This window comes from Sphaerodactylus townsendi, linkage group LG06, assembly GCF_021028975.2.
Source record: "Sphaerodactylus townsendi isolate TG3544 linkage group LG06, MPM_Stown_v2.3, whole genome shotgun sequence".
Taxonomy (NCBI): domain Eukaryota; kingdom Metazoa; phylum Chordata; class Lepidosauria; order Squamata; family Sphaerodactylidae; genus Sphaerodactylus; species Sphaerodactylus townsendi.
In genome coordinates, this window is record NC_059430.1 from 101,729,700 (window position 1) to 101,754,242 (window position 24,543).

Below are 24,543 nucleotides of genomic sequence, written 5' to 3' on the forward strand. Positions count from 1 at the left end.
GTAGCATTTTGAAGCATTTGTGAATCGCATCTCATTGTCTGTGTGGACACTTAGAGTTGATATAGATCATAAGAATCCGTCAGCAGATGTTCCGCATGAGCAACATCTGCTATTAGCAACCAAACTGAGATTTCATTCATCACTGGGCAAACACTAAAAGATGTGGACATTTTGCTCTAAGGCAGTGGTTCTCAACCTTTCTAATGCCGCGACCCTTTAATACAGTTCCTCATGTTGTGGTGACCCCCAACCATAAAATTATTTGTGTCTCGATTCCAAAGACCATCGGGAATATGTGTTTTCTGATGGTCTTAGGCGACCCCTGCGAAAGGGTCGTTCGACCCCCAAAGGGGTCGTGACCCACAGGTTGAGAACCTTTGCTCTAAGGTGACAGAAATGTGGGATTCTGTGACTGTATACTTTTGCATATGTGTGTTTGTTTTGCATAAGGTATACTACTTCCATTCGTCATGAGCAGCAGAGCCAGTTTCAGTATACCCTGAGGTGGGGCAGATTTCAAGGTCCAGAGTTTCTGCTGAGGCCCACTGTCACAGACCCCCCCCCCCCACACACACACATCTGTTTGCTTCCCCTGCCTCCAGTCTATATGCCTTTCCTTCCCGTTCACTTGCAAGCAGTCCACCACCCATGCCCCCAGCTTCCTAGAGTTGATGGAGTGGTACACAACTGCACACATCAGCCAATGCTGCTGGGGAAAGGGTATGACTGTGGTGCAGGTGTCTGAGAGCAGAGGTGGTGTTGTGAGAAAGGGAAGGATTCACAATCATGTGGGAACACTCACAAGCAGAGGAGTATCTAGGGAAAATGTAGCCCAGTAAAAATTTGAGTTTTACACACACACCCGGTATGGGCAGCTGCTCTCCCTCACCATGACCAAACATGTCTTTTTTGCACCAGGTATTGAAGTCAGTGTATGGACCCAGGGGGAAGGAGGAGGGGCGTGGGGGTGATTTTCTGCCCCCCCATGTGACTAAATGGCCACAACCTGGGGACATTTGACCCCATATGTCCCCCTGAGTGGTACACCCCTGTTCACAGGCACTGGAGTACTTGCCTAGGGACATGGGGTACCCCTTGCCCCCGGGCACATCGATTGAGGTCACATGGGGGGCGCCAAAACATCCTCCTACACAGCAAGTGATTGAGCAAGCCCTAGCAAGCAGGCACTGAAGCAGCCGACTGCTCCCAGTGCCTGTCATAGCCCCGCTCACTCTGTACGGTGGCCTGGAGTGTCCAGGGGGCGGGGGAGAAATCCCACTGGGCTCCCAGGAGCAGGACTGGGGAGCTCCGCCTCCCATCCCTCTGACCCAGCATGCCTTATTCACCTTAAATTAAGTGTGGCATTACTCAGAAGCCTTCTTCCCGGCAGCCGGGCGCCAGCAGGCACAGGAAAAGGCAAGCTGAGCAGGGAGCCCAGCAGCAGCAGAACTGAAGATGATGCTGACGTTTGTTTGGTAAACCTTCAGATGGGGGGTGACTTGTGAGAGATTTACATGCTTAAAAGTTAATTCCCCTTGCACTGGTTTGGAGCTGTTTCTCAGGCTAGCAGCCTACCTCACAGGGTTGGTGTGATGACACAATTAGGAAAGTAGTGGGGAGAGAGCCATGTATGTTTTGTTGGGGGTGGGGGGTATTTTGTGAGCTGGTGCAAAAAATCATTGTTTGGTCATCATGAAGGAGGGTGGCCCCCTATGCCATGCCGGGCCGGGCTGGGGGGGGGGGCAAGCTCACGTTTTGTCCCCAGGCTCCCGTTTGCCTAGATATGCCTCTGTACAGGTAGATGGAAAGTGACTCGTAGGAGGGGCAGAAAATGAGTGCTATCTGCCCAGGGCCTCCCAAAGCCTAGAACCTGCACTGATGGGCAGGGACAGAGATGTAACAATGAAGCTGTTGATGCATGAGAATCCCATGAAAACTATTCCACCTCCTAGATTTCAACAGACATCGATGGCACCATTTTTAGGCCATTCTTTGCAACCATAAGGACTAGGAACTCCTTTGCAGGAATGCTTCAAGGGGTACTTTCTGCCCACAATACCAGGCTCAGCACCAGTTTTCTATACACATAGCCCAGCCATTTGGCATTGCAAGCAGGGCTGCGCAGCTTGTGAGACACTTCCCTGAATCTAGTCCACTAACCAAATGTACTGGGCCATTGGGGTCCTGATACATGCTTTGACATTGCTGTGTATTTGGGCCTGCAAAAACAGCATCATCATCAAGCCTGGGACTAACCACAACAGATGGTTGATGGGCTGTGTCAAGGGGGGGGGGAGGTCACAAGTTGTTTAGACGTGCCATAGAAAAGCGATGCGAGTCTTGTCCAGTCTCCTAGTATCCTGAGAATGCCCAGATTCAGAGATGGACGTGCAATACAGATCGACATCTTTTCCGGAACCCATTCTGTTGCCAGGAGTCTGGCTTTCAAAGAATCTGAAATGCTTTCGACAAGGATTTAGGAGGGGCAGAATGGGGAAGGGGTGAAAGATTGAAGGTGATCGTCGTGTCTTGAGCCTAGGGAGGCAGATGTTCTCCAGCCAAGTTTCTCAAATGACACCATGCCTGAATCCTAAGCAACTGGACCAAGACAACAAGCCCTACCTCACAGGTTCAAAATATTGGCCATGGCACTTGTACTCCCCTGGACATTTGCAAGAGCCATTTCTATAAGCAGCCCCCCATTGCAGGTATAGCCTTTGCTGCTGCTTCATCTGCTTAGTTTAAAGGGTCAGAGAGGTTTAGCAATCTTCCCTCTTGGCTCCAAAAGATAAATAAGAGGCAGCTCTCAGTCCCAATGGGATAAGCACTCCTAGCAGTCTATACAGTGACAATCTTGTCCACTACTACTTGGTAATAACTCCCAATTGAACTCAGTGGGACTTACCTCTGAGTGAACATGCTTCCTTACCAAGAAATGGCTTCCTAGTGTATCGTCAGACAAACACAACATTGTCATTAGAAATTATAATCTTAGGATTGTTCATAAAAAAACAGAAAGAAAGCCAGTCTCAAAGCCACACTCCTTGCCAACCTAGGAAACTGACTTTCCTCCCAGGCAAGGCTGGTTAGGAACACCAGATCCCGGGGACCATGGACAGCCTCGGAGGCCTGTGGAGCCAAAAGAGTAATGTGATGTCTTGAGAGTATAGGTGACATGGAAAGACACAGGAAATCTTTGCCTGGAGCCCCAGTGTGGCTCTTGACATCCCGCATCCCTGATGCTCTGCACATGCTCAAACATGAAGTAAAAATAGCTAATTTTATCCAGGGCATCTCAATGATGTGTCTCTCTCCTCTCCTCACCCCACCCCCCACCCCTTCACACACAAAAGGGATTCCTTCCTTGGGAAACTTGCTTCAGCCTTTCATATTTAGCTTTCCAAGAACTCTTCTGTTCAGGAGACTTTTAATGGTTTTATTGTTTGATCTATTTTGTTGTCATTTTAATCTCTCCTGGGGTTGTGTTAATTCTGACAAACTATTGATTGGAGGGGGGAGGGGTGTCCTATACTGTTGCTTCAGTTTTGGCACTGGCTACTGTTCTGAACAATTATTTCACTGCAGGTGTTCAGTCATCTGTTTCATTCTAATTTTTCTTACATTTTGATTTTTGTATTTCTACACTGCTTTTACCGCTTAAGATACAACAGAAAAGTGCCTCATTATTCTTCTCTGAGCCTGCATGCGAGGAAGCTGCACTTGGTTCAGGTTCAGAGGCATCGGCAATATGCAACACTTACTTAATGTCTGTTTCTTTAAGGAAGGACATGGGATTGAATGGGGGTAATAGTGGAATGTGCTGTCAAGTTGCTGCTGACATAGCAACCCCGTAAGGTTTGAAGGCAAGAGACCAGCAGAGGTGGTTTGCCACTGCCTGACTTTGCGTAGCAGCCATAGACTTCCGGGGGGGGGGGGATCTCCCATCATATGCACTAACCCTGCTTAGCGTCCAATATCTGATGGGATCAGGTCAGCACGGGCTATCCAGGTCCAGTCTGGGAATGGATGGGGAGTGTTTAAAGGGAATGGAGGAACTACAAGACCTCAGGCCAAAAGAACCTGCAAAAGATTCCCGCCCCACCACAAACAAATCTTCATCAATGGAAACCCCTAGTTACACCGCTTTCCCTCCCAGTCTACAGGCCCACTTCTTCCAGAGGTGGCCTTACTGTAAAGCAAGAGAATATCCCAAGAGATTGTGCCCAGTGCTTATAATGTTTTTTATGTGGGGGTATGCCATATAACATTCCTGTAGGAATCCCCCAGTATGTGTTGGACCAGTTCTGGACAACATCCAAATCCGCAACACATACATGATTAAGGAAGATGTATAAGTGCAAATCTTCAGGAGACCCAACTAAAACTGCCCTTCATTTCATCCTATTTACTTGTTTAGCATCAACCGGTCAGATCTGAGGTGAGCTAAGGATAAAGTGAAAGATGGCAGAGGAGAAATGGACAGTGATTAGAATTGCAAAAGCCTTTGGCGTGTGTGTAATATTCTCTCCCTGCCTTCTTTTAAGGACACTTTCATGAATCTTCAATGGTGTCTCCCAGACACTGGCACTTCCGGAGTCCCACGTTCCTTCGCATCAAGATCAGTCAAGGGCAGGCGTGTCAAACCCAAAGTCACCTTTAACGTTTGTATGTGTGTGTGAGAGAGAGAGAGACTGCAAGAAGCAGATGGACCCTAAAAAGAAAAAATCTGCCATGCCTAGACAGAGCGTGTCACCCCATTCAACTGGAGGACAGTGTTTGGCGGCACAAGACATCCTAGCAACCTTGTTTTGTTTTGCATGCTAGCTCTTCACCTAGTATCTTAAAAGCTACTCTTCCTTTTAAGAAGTGAAAGAGAGAAATGCTTTTGTGAGAGTAGACAAAGCCCATGGTTGCAGCCTGAATGAAACCGCTGGTCAGTGGGACAGCACATCTCACAAGCAGGGCTGAAACCGGAGCCAGGAGCCAGCTGTAGCTTTGCTTCTGAACTTTCTTTATCTGCAACATGCAAAGCAGCAGCACAGGACGAAGTGCCACTGAGCATATACAGAGTGACTTCTTTTAATCTGACATAATCATATCCTACAGATCTGGAATCAAAAGCAAGAGCATCTGTGACAGAATATATAACTATACAGTAGTGCTCATTTCTGCTCATCTCATTTAGGAATTAAATTCTGCTCATTTAGGTATTAAATGCTGGTCACCACACAGGGGGAAATTATTTACTTCATTTATAGTGCAACTTTCTCCCCATAGGGACACAAGGTAATTCCATCCTTCTCTGATCCTCCCTTTTAGTCTCACAACAACCCTATGAGGTAGGGTAGGCAGAGAGAGAGAGAGAGACCCAAGACCACCCAGCAAGCTTCCATGACAGAGTAAGAATTTGTTCCTGGATCTCCCAGATCCTAATCTTGCACTCTAATCACTACACCATGCTATATAGAAACATACACACATACAAAACACATGTGCAATGCTATCTTAGACAGGAAGCTACATCTCCAACCAAGTCATCCAGCTTCAAATCAGTTCCAGCTGTACAAATGCACTCCGTGTTTTACAACATATTTCTAAAATGAAATTCCGGTCAAAGGGCCCCATAATCCACTGTAAGGTACAGTCACCTTCCTCTCTTTCAAGCCATGCCAAAGAAACCTAAATTCTGCACTTAAAAGAAAGCTGGTGTTGAATATGTGATTAGCTTGCGTAATCATTCTTGCAAGATTATATGAGTTTACTTCACCATTGTGATTGCAAATGGCAGGGGTGGGTTGGGAAGCTAAAATGGGCCGGCAGCAGGCCAGGCTGAGTTGCCCCTGTGGTGCCACAGGCCACTCAGCTCAGATCTGTCCCATGGTGCAAACTATGGGTGCCAATCAACCTATTACCTTATCTTGGACCGCTGCCATCATTGGTGCCACTGGCCAAGTCTGAGCTCAGAGGTTCCAGCCCACAGGCAGACGTGCTGGGACTTGGTTCTGCTTGTTCCTGCCTGCCAGCAGCCCACTCAGAAGTTTCCCTGTGAGTTCAATGGCTAATCCTCTGCTGGCAAAACATACCCTTGATTATGTCCACTGTAGCCATGACAGCTAGAAAATTTTCAAAGGGGAATGTTCAAGATTTTTGAGGAAACAAGACTCCCGCTGTTGGAGTCTACATTTCTTGTGGCATTTGGATACATCTGGCTTAAGACACTTCTAATAAATCTGAACTGGTTTGAAAAAGATTTCATTAATACAGCTTCTGAAAAACAGGGGGGGGAAACCCAAGATAATGTTCAGAGTCCCCTTGCAGAGATCCCTTACAGAAATGTGGCATTCTGTGATTTGAATCCACAAGCAGGCCTGAATTTTCTTTATGTTTGTGGTAATCAACAGCTAATGCCTCACCTAAGTCCCATAAATGACCCAGGTAACCTGGGTCTCCTGTGTCAGATACTCTCATCCACTGAAATCTACTAGAAATCTACTAGAGCAGCCACCAGAACATCTCAGGAAAGACCAAGATGTTAAAATGTCATAAATGTCATGGACTGGCCTGCCCCCCTTTTCTTGAAATATTGAGACAGGTAATAAGAGAAGGGCCTTTTATTTGGGAAGAAAGGGGACTTGCTTTGGAGTTCTTTCAGAACTCCCTACTATAGAGTTCATGTGCCACAGCAAGAATTGCCAGTTTGTCTATACTAATATCTATTGCATTCTTTTGACAAGATTCTCAAGTGCTGGAGTTGTACTTTGCTGTACATATTGGTCTGACTTCATAATAATATAGATGCCAGACAGCCCAAAGGGCTTTCTGGTTATGCTTAGCATTACATACAAAATGACACACACACACACACACACACACACACACACACACACACACAGAGAGAGAGAGAGAGAGAGAGAGAGAGAGAGAGAGAGAGAGAGAGAGAGAATGTTAAATTGTTATGATTTCTTCTGCTCAGTATGAATGAAATTTGGGGCAAAGTTTTGCCATAGCTTGATCAGAGCCAGATAAAATGTTTCAGGACCATCAGATGACCATTTCGGTGCATTTCTTTGGCCTTCATACAATTTGATGATTACTCTGAGTCTCTATTACTCAAAGGGTTCAGTCACTAATGTGCCTAAGGCCTAAGGTGCCAAAGGTATTATTTTGTGAATATTCATCTTTCAAGCGGTGTCCCAGATTGCATACTGCAAATCATACCTCCCCTGTGAACATTTTATACATTTTTCCTTTTGCTAAAAAATACCAGAGCTGGACTTTATGGTCTACAGCTATCAAATGTCACTTACACCCACATGCTGACATAGTCAGGAGATCAAAACCCAATTCTTTCACTACCTCCAGTCAATATTTTTTCAAGATATAAATCTGTTAACATGACTCTGTCTGCTGAGACTGCCTCTCTCTAGTCCTTCTAAGTTCTCATAACAGAATTTGCTGGATCCACCTAGGATCCTGGGTCAGGTGACAGTGGAATGGTATGCCAAAGACCTGGAATGTTCATAAGATTTGCCATATTGTGTTAGTTTAATGGTTTACTTCCCACTCTGGGCAGTGGTTAGCATTATGGGATGTCCACTTGGAGGAGGGGATGGAGGTTGGTGGGCCAGGGCCCTATTGCATGTCCTGTTATCACAACAAATTTATCCATAAGCCTCCTTTTCCTCTGGACCAATGATGGGAGAAACTGCTGCTGACATTTGGGGCAGAGTTAGCAGTGGGGTTTTCAGCTGCCAACCACTTAGGCTGCCTTTATGAACTTGCTTTTCTGAACACTGACCTATATAAAGTACTTCACGAGAGAGCACTTTGGAATTGAACCAGATCTCACGTGAAAATCTTAGGACTCCTTCAAGTTTCAGGAATCCCAAACAGAACTGGGTCTTCACAGGAAGAATCCTGCTGGCTAAGATGATGGCCCATTTAGTCCAACACTTCACTTCTTCAAGTAGCAAACCAGATGTCATCCCTGGCAGCTGATTACAGCAACTAATCATTTAAACTGTAGAAGGAATAATCATGGAAGGAATAATTGATTTCTGTTCTCCAACACAGCTGAATAAGAGGAAAACAAAGGCAGAGCTGTCCTAGTAGGAGGGATAGTACTCCTAAAGCCTCTCTCAGAACTAAGTGCGGCTAGCAGTTGTGGATTAGCAAATCTATTCTGCACCAATTTGTCCAAACCTTTTTGCAAAATTTCCAGCGGTGCTATTTTGTCCCTTCAGAGCCAGTGCACATCCCCCCCTTCCCTTGCACAACCTCCTCAAGTCTCACGGATACAGCACGGGCTACTGAGGAAAGCTACTGACTTGGGGGTAGGGGTGTTCAAATGATGCAAGAGAATACAACAGGTCTGGGAAGTTCAAGAGAATTTCTTCATCAATAAATGAACGACACCCATTCTCGGCAGCACCGACAGACAGAGCGAGCCGGGGGCAAACAGTGACTAATGCCAGCACTCGTTCCCACAACACCCTCCCCACCCCCCCACAACCTGTTCTCTCCCCTTTACCTGCATCCACCAGGCTCAAGCTGGCCCAGTTGAAAGACACCAGGAGGGCTGCATTGATGTAAAGAAGCAATTGATCCATCCTCCAGCGGCGGTCCATTCTGCATCCACATGGGAATGGCTCGTTCAGCCCCGACGGTCCCGATCCAGCATCGAGGAAGCAGGGAGGAGAGAGCTGGCGACTCGGAGGCAACAGATCAGAGGGCCGGGGAGACGCGGGGCTGCCCTTCCCGCAGGGCTGGACTGGGCGAGCGCATTTCAGCACCACGGAGAGCTCCCCGGCGCCGCCGCAGCCTCCGGGTCGGTGGCTTCTCCGGCGGCAGGAAGGGGCGCCGCTCCCGCCGCCTCCTGCAGCGCCTTCGGCGGCCCCGACAGGCCGGCTCGGTCCCTCGGCCGGAGGAGCCCGGAGAAAGTTTCTCGGCGGCGGGAGGCGGCGGGGCTCCGGGAAGGCAGAGGCGGAGGGAAGCGGAGCTGCTGCTGGTGCTGCTGGTGCTGGCAGCGGCGGCTGGAGGAGCGGCTCAGTCTCTGCAAAACGCAAACGTGCCGCCCGCGGGCCGTCTCCACCATAAGGCGAACAGCTCCATTCATGGAAAGAAAGAGCGGAAAGATGCTGGGGAGGCGGTGGCGACGGCGGGGGTGGGGGGAGAAGAGCCCTCCAACCTTCCTCCTCCTCCCTTCAACAAGAGCCGCCCGTGAAGCCTTTCTTTGCTGCCCACATCCGTCTCCCTCCCTCTCCCGTCGCCCTTCCCCTCACACGGAGATTCACGCTCCGGGATCCGACAGGGGGGTCTTCAGCCCCTGCGCCCCTCGGCCCTTAACCTCGATGAGAGAACGACGCTCCTGCGAGGCGGGATCGCCCGGGTTCGAACCGGCGAGCCGACCGCGCTTCCTCGCGCCTTCGTACACACGCCAGACCCGCGATCCTTTCGCTCAGCCCTCCTTCCTGGAAGATGCTCCCTTCCGTGTTCTGTGCCTTGATTGGCTGGAGAGGCAGAGGGAGGCAAGGAGGCACTCCAGGCTGGGGGCAGCGGCAACTCCAGCCTCTCCCTCCCCAGCTGAAAGAAAATCACCTGCCACCCTTTTGGAAGAACGTAACAAAGCCAAGGGGGTAACTGTGCGGGGTGAGGGGGAAAGGAATCGCTGCAAGGGTTAACAAAACATCAGGGGACGTTGGGTTACATAATAACAGACAAGCAAAACCAGGCAGGTTTTCTTAGACATTCCTTGTCTGTGATTCTTCAAACTTGGTCTTACTTTTCCCCCTAAGGAGGTGAGCCAGCCACCCCAAATATCTGAAGGAATTTGCAGAGAAAATCAAAAGGGCCCCATTTCATTTGCACTCTTCAGCCAGCTACAAAGGAAAAAACAGGGGACAGACTCCCTGTGGAGATAACCCCCAATCCTCTAAAGGCACAGAGTGAGGGCAGCTTAACAAGGCCAAGGTGCTCAGAAGGGTAGTGGCCATGAAACGTAACACTCTCTTGGGTGAGGGACTCATTTCAATCCAGCTGCCAGCCTGGTTTGGGGACCATCTTGCTTACCCTGATCTGGTGACCTTCACTGGGAGACAGAGAAGATGGGGGATGGGGCTCTTATGGTTCTCCTGGAACTCCTGCCAATGTCAGCCATGGTCTCTTTCTGGACAGGCTAGCCAAGATGGGTGTCAGGGGCACAGCACCTTCCTCTCATCTTATTAGGCTAAATGGCACCAGGAAACTGCACTGGGAACCAGTCACGCTGCTCCTTGGCATTTCCACTGAAGACTCCTGCAGGGTCCCTCCCTCCATGCCATTTAGCATTGAAATGGCTGTGGGGGCTACATAGGGACTTAAAGAGAAGCATTCTCTCTCTCCTTTGTGGCTGATGAACGGAATGTCTTGAATAAAGATTTTTTTAAAAAAGACTTAGAATATGTATGCGTCCCCCTTTCTCTTGAGCATCTCTGCACAGATGCAGACATTTTGTGGGATGAAGGCCCATAAACTGCAGGTTAACCCAAGGCGACACTGAGATGAGGAGTTGTGGCTCAGTGGAAGAGCCTCTGCTTTGCATGTAGAACAGCGGTTCTCAACCTGTGGGTCGCGACCCCTTTGGGGGTTGAACGACCCCTTCACAGGGGTCGCCTAAGACTCTCTGCATCAGTGTTCTCCATCTGTAAAATGGATAAATGTTAGGGTTGGGGGTCCCCACAACAAGAGGAACTGTATTAAAGGGTCGTGGCATGAGGAAGGTTGAGAACTACTGATGTAGAAGTTGCCAGGTTCAATCCTCCGCTCCTCCAGTATAAAGGATCTGCCAGCAGGTGATGTGACCGAGGCTTTGAAGAGCTGCTGCCAGTCTGAGGAGGCAAAACTGTCCTTGTTGGATCAAAGGCCTGATTCCATGTAAAGCAGCTCCATCTGCATTCATCTGCATGCTCTTGCTTGACAATGCAGTCAACCAGCAATTGAGGAACCAGTTTGTTGGAGGGCTGGTGGCTCCCATCTTTGTAATACAGTTGAACCCATGTCTCCAGAGGTTGCCCTTTAGTTAACTTCTGGTGGTGGTTCAAGTGTGGCCTTTCCTAGAGAGGGGCAGGATTTACCCCTTGCTATCCAAGAATAGACTGGCACGCACAGCCTGGGGCTGCCTCTGAAGACCATTTGGACACTCCAGCCAGTTCCAAACGCTGCACCAAGCCTGCTAGCTGGTGTCAGCTATAATGCAGAATATCTCTTGCCAGTTTTTTTAAGAGAGCTATCCGTTTGCTTCAAAGCACAATTCAGAGTGCTGGCTCTTGCAGCCTTCAAAGCTGTAAATAGTCTGGGGCAGGTGTGTTTGGCCTGCTCTCCTACGAACCTGTGTACATAGTGTACTGAAGACTCCTGCAGGGTCCCTTACTGCTTAATCCTGAAGCAGACTCTTGGTCCACCAAGTACTATCCACTCAGTATTGTTCACTCAGCAGCTCTCCAGGGGCTCAGAGGTATTTCACATCACCTGCTACCTGCTCCTTTCAGCTGGAGATGCTAGGAATTGGATGCGGGACCTTCTGCATGCAGAGCAGATGTTCTGCCAAGCAGATGTGCTATGCCCCCTCCCATAACCGCCTGCAACTTAAGACCTCTAAAAACAACCATGTTTCTGTGGAAAGGTGGGTGGCAACCAGAGACAGCGTCTCTCCTGTCGTAGCAGCGCAGCAACAAAATTCGCTGCCCACAGTGATTCATCTCGTGCCAAGCTTGAGAAGCTTCAGGTGCCAAAAGAAAAAAAAATTACTTAAAAAAGTAATTTGAAATAAATTTATGTGCATGGATTTGTTGTGTGCAGTGTGGTGGTGGTGGTTTCATTTTAATTTCATGACTGCCTGTATTTCTGGCTCCTGGTTAAATTTGATAGGTGTGTTGTGGTTTTTCCGGGCTGTATGGCGGTGTTCCAGTAGCATTTTCTCTGACGTTTCACCTGCATGTGTGGCTGGCAGTGCAAGCCACAGATGCAGGCGAAACGTCAGGAGAAAATGCTACTGGAACACCGCCATACAGCCCGGAAAAACCACAACACACCAGTGATTCCGGCCGTGAAAGCCTTCGACAAGACATTAAATTTGATACGTTTGTCTCTAGGTTGCTCTGTCCTTGCTCTGTTCTTTATTATATAGAAGCTGCCATCATTTCATTAAAACTGATTTGTTTTTATGGTGTTTCATGGTGTTGTAAGCCTCACCAAGCCCTGACTCTGATGGCTCAGGCTCATCAGATCTCAGAAGTTAAGCTGGATCAGCCTTGGTTCGTACTTAGAGGGGAAATCACCAAGGAAGTCCAGGGTCACTACACACAGGCAGGCAAGGGCACCCATCCCCTGTTTGTCTATTGCCTTGAAAACTCTAGTTAGCTGGTTGTTGTGAGTTTTCTGGGCTGTGTGGCCATGGTCTGGTAGATCTTGTTCCTAATGTTGTGCCTGCATCTGTGGCTGGCATCTTCAGAGGTGTATTACAGAGAGAAGTCTGTTATACAGTGTGTCATAAGATACACACAAAATGCCTGGGTCTACTGGGTAAGTAAATTCATCTTGGTAGCTTCAGAGGGTAGCCATGTTGGTCCACAGTAGAAAAGATCCACGTTGGTAGCAACACAAAGGCCAACAAGACTGGTCTTAACTGGCCTGGTGAAAGGAACTTTGACTCTCAAAAGTTTATCCTTTAAAAATCCTGTTAGTGCCAGACCACTCCTATTCAGATGCCCTCACCTGTTGACCTTTACTCACAGGTATATATACTCCACTTGCTTTCCTTTCTTACTATCAGATCCTCTGAAGAAGCCAACCACAGATGCAGCCGAAACGTCAAGAGAGAATGCTGCTAGAACACAGCCATACAGCCCGGAAACCACACAGCACCCCAGTGTCTAAGATGCTAGTGGACTTGAATCTAAATTAATCTTGATGTCAACAAATTGAAATACATTCATCTGAAGTAGGGGGTTGTGGAACCATCTGATTTCCTCACTATAAACTCAGAGGTGACGTCTATATGGATATTTTGCTTTGCCAAATCCTAATGGCCTTATCCTGCATCCATTCATTCGGGTTTTGTTTTTTCAGAAACATTATAGGCAGCGTGTGTGTTTGCATTGGTATGGATGGAAAAGTGAAGATTCTTTCAGGACATGCCCACATCAAGGCATTTTCTTTGCCTGTGACCAGCATCTCCTTTTCCTCCACATTCTACTTGAGACTTGGGGGGGCGGGGGGGGGGCTTTTTAAAAGTCAGGAATTGACATACAACTGCAGAGCTGATGGGTGGCCATGTTGGTTTGAAGCAGCAGAAAAAAGCTTGAGCCTGGCGGCACCTTCAAGACCAACAAAGTTTCATTCCTGGTACAATCTTTTATGTTCATGCACACAGCAACTGGACTTAACCATTTTTGTCTGCTGCTATAGAGCTGGATAGCCCAGGCTAGACTGATCTCATCAGATCTCAAAAGCTAAGCAGGGTCGACCTGGCAAGTATTTGGATGGGAGACCTTCAAGGAATACCTGAATTAGGGGCAGGCAATAAAAACCACCTCTGAATGTCTCCTGCCTTGAAAGCCCCTCCGTGGTTGCTATAAGTCAGATGTGACTTGACACCAAAAAACATGGTATTCATCTTGAAGAAACCAGACGGGGGGCCACAAACCCTGGGATGATTTTGATGAGTTAAAAACCATAGGAATGGGTTTGTCCAATATATTTGGGCATTTTGAATGGGCCTCAGAAGCGCCTCAGCACAGAAGTCACAGGGCCGTGCTAACATCTGTGAGACCCATGTGCTAATCTCCGCTCTGTCGTGGAAGATCATGAAATGACCTTGGGTCAGTTGTACACTTTTTCACCCTTACCTGCTTCACAGGGTTGTTAGGCACAGGACATGGAGGAGGTGGATATAGATGGATATAGGGGTTCCCATGGAGGGAGAAATGGCAAGATACATGTGAAATCAATAAGTAAATAAATAAATAATCTGTTTCTCCAGCACCCTGTGCAGGTGGAGTGGAGAATGGGAGCTGTGAATGAGATTTGGGGTGGGGGTGGGGGGAAGTCAAAGAAAATGCAGGGAAGATTGTCCAGGGGACGCTCCATCACTGCAGAAACAAGAGCCACAGCAGACAAGTGGAAGCATTTTGAGACATCTGATCAGAATGGCCATAGCCTACTCCTGCCTCCCTGTTTCGTATTCTTACAACTTCATAGCAGCACCTCTAACACTTCCTACACAAAAGTTCCATTCCTTCTACTCCACATTCAACATAAACTGATTACCTCTCTCTGCTCTGCTTCTGCATTCACACTGACTTTAGATTAGTGCCTCAAAATGATCTATAAATATATATATATCAAAGATGAAGCTGTCAGCCTAATAAATAATTTTCACCTACTCAATCTTCAGCCTTTTATAGCATTAATAAGTTGCATTCGATATATTTGCACATTGCCAATCAACAAGGTGGGATTTCAATCTGCTAAAACAAGTTTACTGTCGAAAGTTTACTGTCGAATAAATAAAAGCAACCCATATTTTTTAATAAAAAGGCAATATAAACATTGGCCTTTTTATTGCTTATGGCACAGCAGAACAAACAAAAAATAGTTCTAGAAAAGCTTCAACAGGATTTGCCTTTCCAGCAAGCCCATCAATGAATTAGCTACATAAATTAATCAACTAAAACTGGGGCTGATTAATCCATTGATTAAACCAATTCAAACTTTCAACTGTAAGGAGAGAGAGGGGGAATCCCATTTAAAAGTGGTAACTCATCTTGAGCGTGTAGTCAGAACACTATCCCAGAGTGGACTCAAAAACAAATCCACGCCCACCCCCAGGTAGAGCTGAGAATTAAGCTTTGAAGCCAATTTAGGCTGCCAAGTGATATACATTGTCATGGTCTCTAATGGGAATCCTCTTGTGGGCCTGCCCACCGCTTTTCTTCCTGAGGAATTATAAATCCAATATTAATTGCAAGATGCGTCATTAGAGTCTCAGTGATCGTCAAGCAAAGCTTTTGTATAGAAGCTGAGCAAATGCCACATTTTTAGCACTTCTGTGTTTTGCTAGCAGGTAAGAAGGAAGAAGGATCCAGAACACGCAGAGAGAGAAAAGAAATGGCTCAATGTGCCACATAGATAAGAAGTCAGCAAGACAAATGATGGGCAGGTTGCTCAAGCAAGCAACGCAAGATACATGATGCAAATAAAAGCAAACGAAGAACTATCCATGAAGGGGTCAAGACTGGGTTAAAACATCAGGTGCCTGAAGACTGCTTTGAAACTTGTGGCTCTCAAGAGGCTCAGAAAGTGCCCTCGGTTACAGTTCTGGTTTGGCCTTGGCAGGATGTTTCTAAGGAGAAATTATGGCTTGGCCCACTGCAACTACTACCCTACTGGCATATGGGCCCCACAGGGCTGGCTCAAGGTTTTTGTGCCCCTGACAAACTTTAGCATATACACACCTTGATTCAATAGAAATAAAAGGGGAAAGTCCAGAATGAACATTTCGCTTACTAGACGTTCAAAATGAACAAGGGGAAAATAGTTAAGCTCTTAAAAGACCTCAATATACCATTAAGGCAGCTATAGAAGACCAGAAAATCTAGCAATCAGTTGCAACCATCCTTCTCTTCAAGCCAATAGAAGAAGAATTTGGATTTACACCCACCTTTCTCTCCTGTAAGGAGACTCAATGTGGCTTATAAGCTCCTTTCTCTTCCTCTCCCCACAACAGACACCTTGTGAGGTAGGTGGGGTGGAGAGAGTTCCAAAAGAACTGGGACTAGCCCAAGGTCACCCAGCAGGAATGAAGGAGTGCGGAAACACATCTGGTTCACCAGATAAGCCTCTGCCACTCAGGTGGAGAAGTGTGGGGAATCAAACCTGGTTCTCCAGATTAGAATCCACCTGCTCTTAACCACTACACCACACTGGCTCTCAATATTCTTCTTGCCTTTCTGACATCCCTAAAAATCTGGTACCCCAGGTCATTGTCTGGGTTTGCCCAGGAGTTAGGCTAGCTCTGTTGCCTTTTGCTGCGGTCTGGCCGGCCAAGTGGAAGAGACTAGAGGCAAAGAATTCCAGATCCAGTCGGTCATCTGTGAGCTGCTAGAACTTGATTTTCATATGGTATGTGGATTGAATCTGGATGATGCTTTATGGGGACAGCTCTTGGTATCCCTGTGTACAACCAGGGAGCCTGTTCGCTTGTTCCAACTCTTTGTGTGGAAGCCCCATTATAGGAACAATGAGCGATATTTCACAGCTGCCTGAATGGTCTAAATAGTGGGATGGCAAGGTCTTGTAAACAAACCAACAGGAAACAGCTGCTGAGCATACGGTTTGGTCAGCATGAAGAGAGTTTGCCTGCCTCCCCCAATTGAAGATCCAGTGATTCATCTGCAAGGGAGCAGAGGTAGAGGCATCTGCTGCAGGAAGTTTTTTTTTCAGTAGTCTCCATGCAGGATCCAGAACAATTTAAATGGCCCCAAACTGTGCCAGTTCTGTCCAAAGCAGGAGGACCTCATAGTGGAACAATGGGAACCAACCAAGCCACACTAGAGATCAGGGCTGGGAAATAGGTTTCTATGAAGGAGAGCAGCAAGCAGGAAGATCTGGCAGATACTTCAGAGAGAAGTTCCTAGCTACAAGTCTTACAGAATGGCAGAATAACTTGCGCCAGTGGCGTATCTGCCTAAGGACAAGGGGTACCCTCTGTCCCCGGGTGCCACTGATCTGGACACGTGGGGGCGTAAAATAGCCCCCCGCGTGACCAGGAAGACAGCAGGACTTCCTGCTGCCTCATCATCTTCTGGCCCCCTCTGCCCCACCCCTGTCATCAGTGGCATGGGTGGGGACAAGGAAGCCTGAGCACACTGCCCCCCAAACCTTTCCCCCCACCTCCTGGCTACCAGCCGGCAGCCAGCAGTCCCTTCTGCCCTCCCCTCTGGGGACAGCAGAAGGCTCTGTCCTCGGCTCCTTTGTTTTTGTAAGCTCTGCCCCAAGCCCCCCACCCCGACTTATAAAAGCAGAGGAGCAGAGCCTTTCAGTTCCTTCTGCTTGGAGCGGGGGGGGGGGGGGACACACGCCCTGAGAACAGCTGTCTCTGGGTGCCAGTGAAACCCCAGATTTCAGGATTAGGCAGTACTGAAAGTTGGAGCTCTTGTGAAGTGGCTGTTCTGAAAACTGGTGGTGAAAAGTACCCTCAAGTCACAGCTGACTTATGGTTTAGAGCAGACGCACTCTAATCTGGAAAACTGAGTTTGATTCCCCGCTCTGGCACTTGAGCTGTGGAGGCTTATCCAGGGAACTAAATTAGCCTGTGCATTGCAACATATGCCAGCTGCTCACAGTTCTTTGGAGCTCTCTCAGCCCCACCCACCTAATAGGCTTTTTGTTGGATGGGAGGAGGGGGGAGGATGGAAAGGAGGTTGTTGTAAGCCCCTTTGAGTCCCCATACAGGAGAGAAAGGGGGGATATAAATCCAAATTCTTCTCTTCTGCTTATCCGTTGCCTGAAATGCCCTGTGGATGGGGTCACCATGAGGTGGCTGTGACCTGAAGGAGCAGCAGTGGCATAGGAGGTTAAGAGCTCATGTATCTAATCTGGAGGAACCGGGTTTGATTCCCAGCTCTGCCGCCTGAGCTGTGGAGGCTTATTTGGGGAATTCAGATTAGCCTGTACACTCCCACACACGCCAGCTGGGTGACCTTGGGCTAGTCACAGCTTCTCAGAGCTCTCTCCTCCCCACCTACCTCACAGGGTGTTTGTTGTGAGGGGGGAATGGCAAGGAGATTGTCAGCCCTTTGAGTATCCTACAGGAGAGAAAGGGGGGATATAAATCCAAACTTCTCGTCGTCGTCGTCTTCTTCTTCTTCACAGAGAAGAAAAACACAGCCCCCTTTCCTCATATATGAAGGAAATCTGGATCCAGACTGAAAGTTCTGATGAAAATTCATGTTCCGACTCATTCATGGGCAATCTCCTTGCAGGAAGGTTCTTTGGACAAAAGCCAAGAGGCTCATTCCCCCACAGTCCCCCCCTTCTGCCTCCTGTCCCCAGCTGCCAAGGCAGACTCCGCCTGTCAGTTAAAAAACTCCCCTCCCAGCTCCAAGAATGCACCAAGAGCTTCCATGGAGGAAACAAAAGGAAACCAGCAACTGGCAAGAACTGCTCCGTGATCAGAGAAATGGGGCTGGTGAAGCAGTAAGCAGGCAGTGGGGCAAAAGGAACAGGCAGCCAATTCCACTCTTGAAAATACAGCCTCTGGGAAAAGCTGTCAATCAGCACTAGAGACGTTAGCCAGCTGGTCAGTGGTCAACCAACGTGCCCTTCTAAAAAGGAGCTAGGCTAGATAATATTGTCCCTGCCCCAGTAAGTGGGAAGGGAAGGAGACTCCAGTCCTTCCTAACTATCCTAACTATAACTGTCTGCTAGTCAAGGGCCATCGATGGGTCATAAGACTAGTTGTTGAAAGTGCTTGAAGGGGATCCAGGAGGGGGATCCAGGAGCCAAAGAAAGAGGAAGAAGAGGCAGATGTGGGGGGGAGGGGGTCTGGGCACTCCAATGCTGATGCTGTTGCCTATTGAAGAGTAGTTGTCTGGGCTCGGTTCACTCACCCTGTCTTATGCAAGTGCCAGGAAGATGCAACCCAACTTACCACAACCCCAGCAAGGGTTTTTCAAAGCCAGTGAGAACAAAAGGTGGTTTGCCATTGCCTCCCTCTGCAAAGCCTTCCCTGGTGATCCCCCATCAAAGTATCGACCCTGCTTAGCTTCAGAGATCTGACAAGGTCAGGCTAGACCATGGCACCTTTCCTCCTACTCACTCTGTCTATGTATAAACAAAGAAGTTATTACAGAGGGTTCTCGGTTTGCATCTTTGTGGGTCCGGCATTCATATCCAGCATGCACCCTGCCTCAAACAACTCCCAACAAACAGCTCACACTAATAATATCGAAGCTCCCTGTGCTGTTTGGGACCAGGCCCCAGGTGTGCCAATGCAAAGAATCAGGTCTGGCATCAATAGCATCTACTGCACTGCAACAGCAAGCCCTCATCCTCTCCCAAGACTCACCATCTCCTCAGTAGCCTAGGCCTGCCTGCTTTCTCCCTCTCCTTCCTCTTGCGCTCTGGGCATTTCCCGGGGGCTCAAGGCTTGAAGACATGACCTCCGCCTCTCCCTCCCTCATCCCACATCTCTGTTTGGGAAATGACATCAGCTTTACTTCAAAGAAAGGGCCCCTGGAAGTGGGGCTCAGTTGGTAACTTGATTCCTGGTGGGGTGGGGTTGCAGCTGTTTTTTTCCTTTGCTGGGCTTCCCCCCCCCCCCCCAGTCTAGCAACAGAGGCCTGTTTGGGAGGCTGCTTTGCATGGGATGGGAATTAGAGAAGACGGCCTTCACACACTTCTAGGCAAAAGCCAGCAGTGGTAGGAAGCTGAAAGGGTGGAGGGATTTAAGTTTCAAACTAAGGCCAGGGAGACCTGACAAACCTTGCTTGCCCATGTAGCTCCCTGGGCCATACTGGGCCAGTCCTCCCCCCCAACCACTTCTACCTCACAGGGTTGTTATGATAGGGAAAATGGCATAATTCAGTGCATACTTTCTGTCCTGGTTAATCCAGGGTAGCCTGATCTCAACAGATCTCAGAAGCTAAGCAGAGTCAGCCCTGGTTAAGAATACTTCTTCTTCTTCTGTTAGCCTCTTCCCTTGGAAACCCTACGGGGTTGCCATAAGTCAGCTTCAACTTGACAGCACAGTCCTCCACCACCGGGCTGCCTTGAATTCCTTGGAGGAAGGGCAGGATACAGATTAACTAGGTCCATTCAAACTGGAAGGTTTTGTCCATGCGGTTTCCCACCTGTGATCTTTTGGCAAGAAATCTGTCATGCTTTTCCCCACAGAGAATTTCTTGGCTGTAAAGATGAGGACGTGGGTGGGGCTTTTCTTGTAGTCTCTGGAAGATGGAGGTGCTGTCTGGTGCCAGCTGCCCTGGACCTTAGAACATAGGTGTCAAACTCGCAGCCCTCCAGATGTTATGGACTACAGTTCCCATCATCCCCTGCCAGAATCAAGCTGGCAGGGGATGGTGGGAATTGTAGTCCATAACATCTGGAGGGGCACGAGTTTGACACCTGTGCCTTAAAAAGAGAATGGGGGACCCTTGTTGTGGACAGGATTTAGACTTCATTATCCTGTTGGAGAAAACTGAAGGAAGAAAAGATGATGATGAAGAAGAAGAGTTTGGATTTATACCCTACCTTTATCTCCTGTAAGGAGACTCAAGGTGGTTTACAAGCTCCTCTCCCTTCCTCTCCTCACAACAGACACCTTCTGATGTAGGTGGGACTGAGAGAGCTCTGAAGAACTGTGACCAGCCCAAGGTCACACAGCAGGAATGTAGGAGTGCGGAAACACATCTGGTTCACTAGTTAAGCCTCTGCCACTCAGGTGGAAGAGTGGGGAATCAAACCCGGTTCTCCAGATTGGACTCCACCTGCTCTTAACTATTACATCATGCTGCAATCCTAGAATTCCTTAGTGATCTTCCATCCAAGTACAAGCCAAAGTCAACCCTGATTCGCTTCTGAGAGTTGACAAGATCAACCCAGCCTGGGCTATCCAGGCCAAGGCAAGCAAGGGGCGGGGTGAATTCCTAAACCTGCTACCAGAAGCTTGGAGAGACAGTTTCTGAAACTGCAACTAGTAAGCCCAGATCTAACTTTTCATGGGAATAAGGTGGCAGCCAGGCCTCCAAAAGTCTGCACAGACCCCTGGGGAAAAAATCCCTTTTTGACCATGCAAGCAGGATCCCAAGAGCATTTGAAAAGACATGATATGACTCTCCTAGGCCCCCAAATCACAAAGAGCCCAAGAATTTTGTTCTAAGCCTTCCAGAAAGGGAGAACAGTAAATTCTGTACTTTCTGGAGACCCCACAAAGAAACTGACCCTTGTGCGCCAACCTTCCTTTTTCACAGGCAGCTAAGGCAGGACACAAATTCTGACAAAAATTAATCTGGAAACATCCAGCTTGATGAGGAATCCTGGTAGACTCAAAAGATTGCACACTGTGGCATCATATGCTGTTGTGGTCCTGTCTAGCCACTTAACCCCATCCTCGCCAGACTCTGCCCCTGGATTTCTACCCCAACCTGGAATTGAATGAGAGATAGAGAAACCAGAGCAAATAAGATACACACACGCTATGCTGCTTGCTCACACTGTGAGATGCCTCTGACCAAGTAGATCTTAATCCATTCCCATAGCAGTCTCAAACTGCAGGGCCAGAGGTGGCCAGCCCTCTGCTAGTATTGAGAAGACCTTTTGTACACTCATTTTAGGCACATTCAAACTCATAGGTCTAACAAGTCAATTCTTGCTCTCCCAACTTGGCACCTCACTTGTGCAGGGCCAAAAAGGAGAATCCAGAAGGTGGCTAAGCTCAGCTGAGGGGCCTCAGCTTTTCCCCACACCCCAACAATGTGCTGAGTCTGAAGAAGGCTTCATTTGGTAGCCTGTTTTAGTCTCCCAATATTGCCTCTGTATCCCATTCTAACATGATGGGGAAACAGACACCTGGATATGGCTATGCCAGTGTGGTGTAGTGGTTAAAAGCAGGTGGATTCTAATCTGGAGAACCAGGTTTGATTCCCCGCACCTCCACCTGAGTGGCAGAGGCTTATCTGGTGAACCAGGTGTGTTTCCACACTCCTACATTCCTGCTGGGTGACCTTGGGCTGGTCACTGTTCTTCGGAGCTCTCTCAGCCCCACCTACCTCACAAGGTGTCTGTTGTGGGGAGAGGAAGGGAAAGGAGCTTGTAAGCCACCTTGAGTCTCCTTACAGGACAGAAAGGTGGGGTATAAATCCAAACTCCTCCTCCTCCTCCTCCTCCTCCTCCTCTTCTTCTTCTTCTTCTTCAAATGAAGAGGTGGGTTTATCCAGATAAGGGCTGGCTGAATGCTCAGGGGCACTCAAATGCCCAACCAGCCCTAAAGGGAACAGGAGAAAGAGAAGAAAATGCTCAAATCCTGGAGACTGTTGCTTACTAGTGGCAGAGGCCAATTTTAATAGCAAACAAGCAGAACTTGCTTTTCCTGAAGGGGCTCTAAGAAGCCATTAACTGAGCCAGCTGCTCCCTCTGGCAAACACACACAAGAGAGCCTTCCTTGTATTCTCTATGGGATTCTAAGGCAGGCAGAGGGCAGGAGAGAAAAAATAACATCCAGAGGAGCTGTAGGCACGGATCAAATGAAGAGAGTTGCTTGCCTCAGCCCTGTAAGGTGACTTAAGTTGGCATGGAAAAGGGAGTCACACCAGTCTCAGCAACCTTTCTTGTTGCATTGCTGAGAATCAAGCCTGAATTCTCCCTAGAAGCTAAAATGACTATGGAGGTTATTGTACTTTGGTCACATAATGAGAAGACAAGACTCACTGGAAAAGACAACAATGCTAGGAAAAGTTGAAGGCGCAGAAAACAAAAAAACATACAGTGAGACAGATTGAGTCAATAAAAGAAGCCCTGACCTTCAGTTTGCAAGACCTGAGCAAAACTGGTAGGACATTTTGGAGGCCATTGATTCATAGGGCTACGAAAAGCAAGTTGACTGCACGTAACGCACACAGTGAAAAAGAATAATTTGGATTTATATCCTATCTTTCTCAGCCATAAGGAGTCTCATCTTACAAACTCCTTCTCTTCCCTTCCACACAACAAACAGCTTTTGAGGTAGGTGGGGCTGAGAGAGTTCTGAGAGAACTGTGACTAACCCCTGGTCACCCAGCAAGGATCCCATGTGGAAGAGTAAGGAAACAAATCCACTTCACCAGATAAGAGTCTGCCACTCATGTGGAGGAGTAGGGAATCAGACCCTGTTCTCCAGATTAGAGTCCACCACCTCTTAACCACTACACCATGCTGGTTAAGAAGAGTAAAATCCTTCCTGGGAAAGTTCTCCTTCTCAAACACAGCAGCCTGGAAGCTCATAACCTAGTTCAGAAACAACAATGGGAAGTCACACATTCATGCACCAAGTTGCTGGTGCCAGGGCCATACAAGAGGTAGGACCCCTCTGCTTAAAACAGTTGAAGGGAAGCAGACCCCAAGGCTTGAAAGTCTAATAACACTTTCCGGGTGACTAATGGATGGGATTTGCTTCAACCAGTAAATAGACCTACTCACTAAATCACTTTTGCCTTGAATGCGACAGCCAACAGCCAATTCCTCCAGGCCACCTCCTCCGCTTCTTTCAAAAGAAAAAAAGGACTTAGTATTAATAGTGCACATTTGAATAGACCTTTCAAGCATTCAACGAATTTCACCAGAATCATTTTGTAATGATTATTACAACAATCCTAGATCAGTACTGTCACTCCCATATTAGAGAAGGAAAACTGAGAAAGCACAGCTTGCCTGCAGTCCAGCAGCGAGCCCATGGCAGAGGCAAGATTCAAACCCGGCACTCCATGATTCAGAGTTCCATCTCAAACGGCTCAGCCGGAATGCCGCCTGTCGCCTGGTTTTGCTTTTGAAAGGGAAATGGTGTGACCTTCATCAGTAAACAAGAGTTACAGTTTTTATGAACTGCGGTAAGAAATGTCCTTAAAACACACTGCGATTTTTGCAACTGGAGCTTAAGAATGTAATCCTGGCCACCCCCCATCTGATCTGCCTGTCAGATGTAGGGGAAAGAAAAACCATGTGCATATGTGAGTGGCGGGTCATAGAGACAATTGTGAAAGCAACACCCAGTACAGGCCAACCAGAGGTGGGATCCAACCAGTTCTCACCACTTCTCTAGAAGTGGTTACTAATTTTTTCTGAGTGCCAAGAAGGGGTTACTAAAGCAACCTCCCTGCCTGAGTGCCAAGAAGGGGTTACTAAAGCAACCTCCCCAATAGGGACTGGAGGTGCGTGTGTGCGGCTGCGCCACTGTTTGAATCCCACCACCATCGGAACCTGTTATTAAAAATTTTGGATCCCACCACTGAGGCCAACCCGGGTAGCTCAGCTCACCTGCCCACGAAGTAATTCTGAGGCTGACAGGCACGGCTCGGACACCACCGTGCCCTCGAATGCAGAAGCGAAAGGGATTTGCCGCCACCTGCTGGCACTTAATGAAACAGCAGCCTCAGGGCAAAGCCCGCCAATTGTAGGAAGATCCGATGAACAAAATCCTCAAATTTTGTAGAATCTTTCAGGAAGTGTATTAATGCCCGCAGGTCCCATAGCAGACCCATAGCTGGAGAATTTTCATTGACCGGGACAAATGAGTACAGTAGTGGTCAGGCCATCATTATTTGTTTGTTTGTTCATGCTTTATTAATAATCTGCCAATGTTGTACCTGAGACTCAAGATGGAGACTTGGTGTAAAGCAACATAACTGAATAGCATGAGGGATCTAATAAGCAATGCAACAGGTCTAGGATTACAAAAATTTAGAAAAGTGCAAAAATGTTTCAGATAGCCTATGCCGCTTTAAAATTAGGACCCTTCAACCCTGCTAACTACTA

The 24,543-nt window shown here is 48.0% G+C and overlaps 1 protein-coding gene across 3 annotated transcripts in view; it reads right to left on the bottom strand.

Annotated features, from left to right (window-relative positions):
* The window catches only part of FNDC5 (fibronectin type III domain containing 5), a 60,856-nt gene extending 41,638 nt beyond the window's left edge, over positions 1 to 19,218 (bottom strand). The window contains exons 1-2 of one of the 3 annotated variants that reach the window (XM_048500596.1): positions 19,106 to 19,168; positions 8,531 to 9,105 (exon numbers count right to left, since the gene is read on the bottom strand). In XM_048500596.1, the coding sequence (XP_048356553.1) occupies positions 8,531 to 8,627 (97 nt within the window). In that variant the 5' untranslated portion in view covers positions 8,628 to 9,105; positions 19,106 to 19,168. Of the gene's footprint in view, positions 1 to 8,530; positions 9,510 to 19,105 lie in introns of all 3 variants that reach the window. The other 2 variants (XM_048500594.1, XM_048500597.1) reach the window with 2 other exon arrangements.
* Between the last annotated feature and the right edge of the window lie 5,325 nt (positions 19,219 to 24,543).